A 1,195-nucleotide genomic window follows, 5' to 3' on the forward strand; every position below is an offset into this window, starting at 1 on the left:
TTTAAATTTAAAGCCTACTCAATAAGGGAATCCTGTTCACAGCCAAAATACCAACCACACCACCAGTAACTAAAGCACAGCAGGATATATCAGTAACAGAAGTGAGGAATGCAATAAAATGAATCGTGGGAAGGCAGCAGGACCAGAAAATGGTGTTGGGATTTGGAGAGGACGGCCTGGGTTGGCTACAGAGAACCTTAAATGCAGAATGGAAGGGGAAGGGAATTCCGAATGATTAATTGGAGTCTATTCTTGTCACGATTTTTAAGAAAAAAGGCAACATATATGAGTGTGGTAATTATCTAGGCACCAAGCTGTTGTTCCAGATGATGAAATGTTCCGAACGGGTCCTTGATGAAAGGATAAGAGTAACTGTGGAGCCTAAACTTGGTGAAAAACAGGAAAGAAATGGGAGCTGATGTGCTGTTCATAGTGAAGCAGACGATGGAGAGAAAACTGGAATTTGACCTAGAAAGTTTCTGGAATTTTGTGGATCTGGAAGGCATACAACAAGGTTAATAGGAAAAGGATACCACAAGTTCTTAGAAAAGACTGTACCAAAAGATTCGATAGAAATGGTAATGGCAATGTAACGCACCCCAAGCATAAGGGTGAGAACCTGCCTTGGAGTGACAGAGGCATTTCGAGTGATAAAATTTACCTTTGTCCTCAGTAATTCAAACACTATTGCTAATTTATTAAAACAGCCTACGAGATGCCAATTTGATTTGTGTTCTAATGTGATATATCTATTTACCTGTCCTGTCTGCCAAGTCAAGTACATGGGGTCCACCTCACGATAGTTATGTCACCGCCTAATGGAACACGAAGGCAAGTCATTTCGTACGGGACTACCGCTGAGCAGACCATCTTTCTCGGCCATAAGAGAACACTCTCACCAACACTCAAATCCTTTCTCCAACACAGACTTTAATATTCTATCCTCTTATTCCTCCCGTCTAGACCTCATGATCTCGAAATCTTTGTTGATCCGAAAGATGAAACCAGAGCGCAACAACAATACTACCGCAACCACCCTGTTTACTATTTAGCATTGTCCATTCCCTGACTATCACCCATGTTGGTTAGTTTTCTCATATTTTTTTTTCCAGCTTTTTTTCGTTTTTGTTTGTTTTTTCTCCCCTGTATATACTCGTTTGTTAATATGCCTATATTTTTTGCTCACATTTTGCAA

At 40.3% G+C, this 1,195-nt stretch overlaps 1 protein-coding gene across 1 annotated transcript in view; it reads left to right on the plus strand.

The window, feature by feature from the left end:
• Positions 1–1,078: 1,078 nt before the first annotated feature.
• The window catches only part of LOC119577509, a 10,883-nt gene continuing 10,766 nt past the window's right edge, over positions 1,079–1,195 (plus strand). Inside the window, exon 1 of the mRNA XM_037925105.1 lies at positions 1,079–1,084. Coding sequence (XP_037781033.1) covers positions 1,079–1,084 — 6 coding nt within the window. The remainder of the gene's footprint in view (positions 1,085–1,195) is intronic.

The sequence above is a fragment of the Penaeus monodon genome, chromosome 10 (genome assembly GCF_015228065.2).
Source record: "Penaeus monodon isolate SGIC_2016 chromosome 10, NSTDA_Pmon_1, whole genome shotgun sequence".
NCBI lineage: Eukaryota > Metazoa > Arthropoda > Malacostraca > Decapoda > Penaeidae > Penaeus > Penaeus monodon.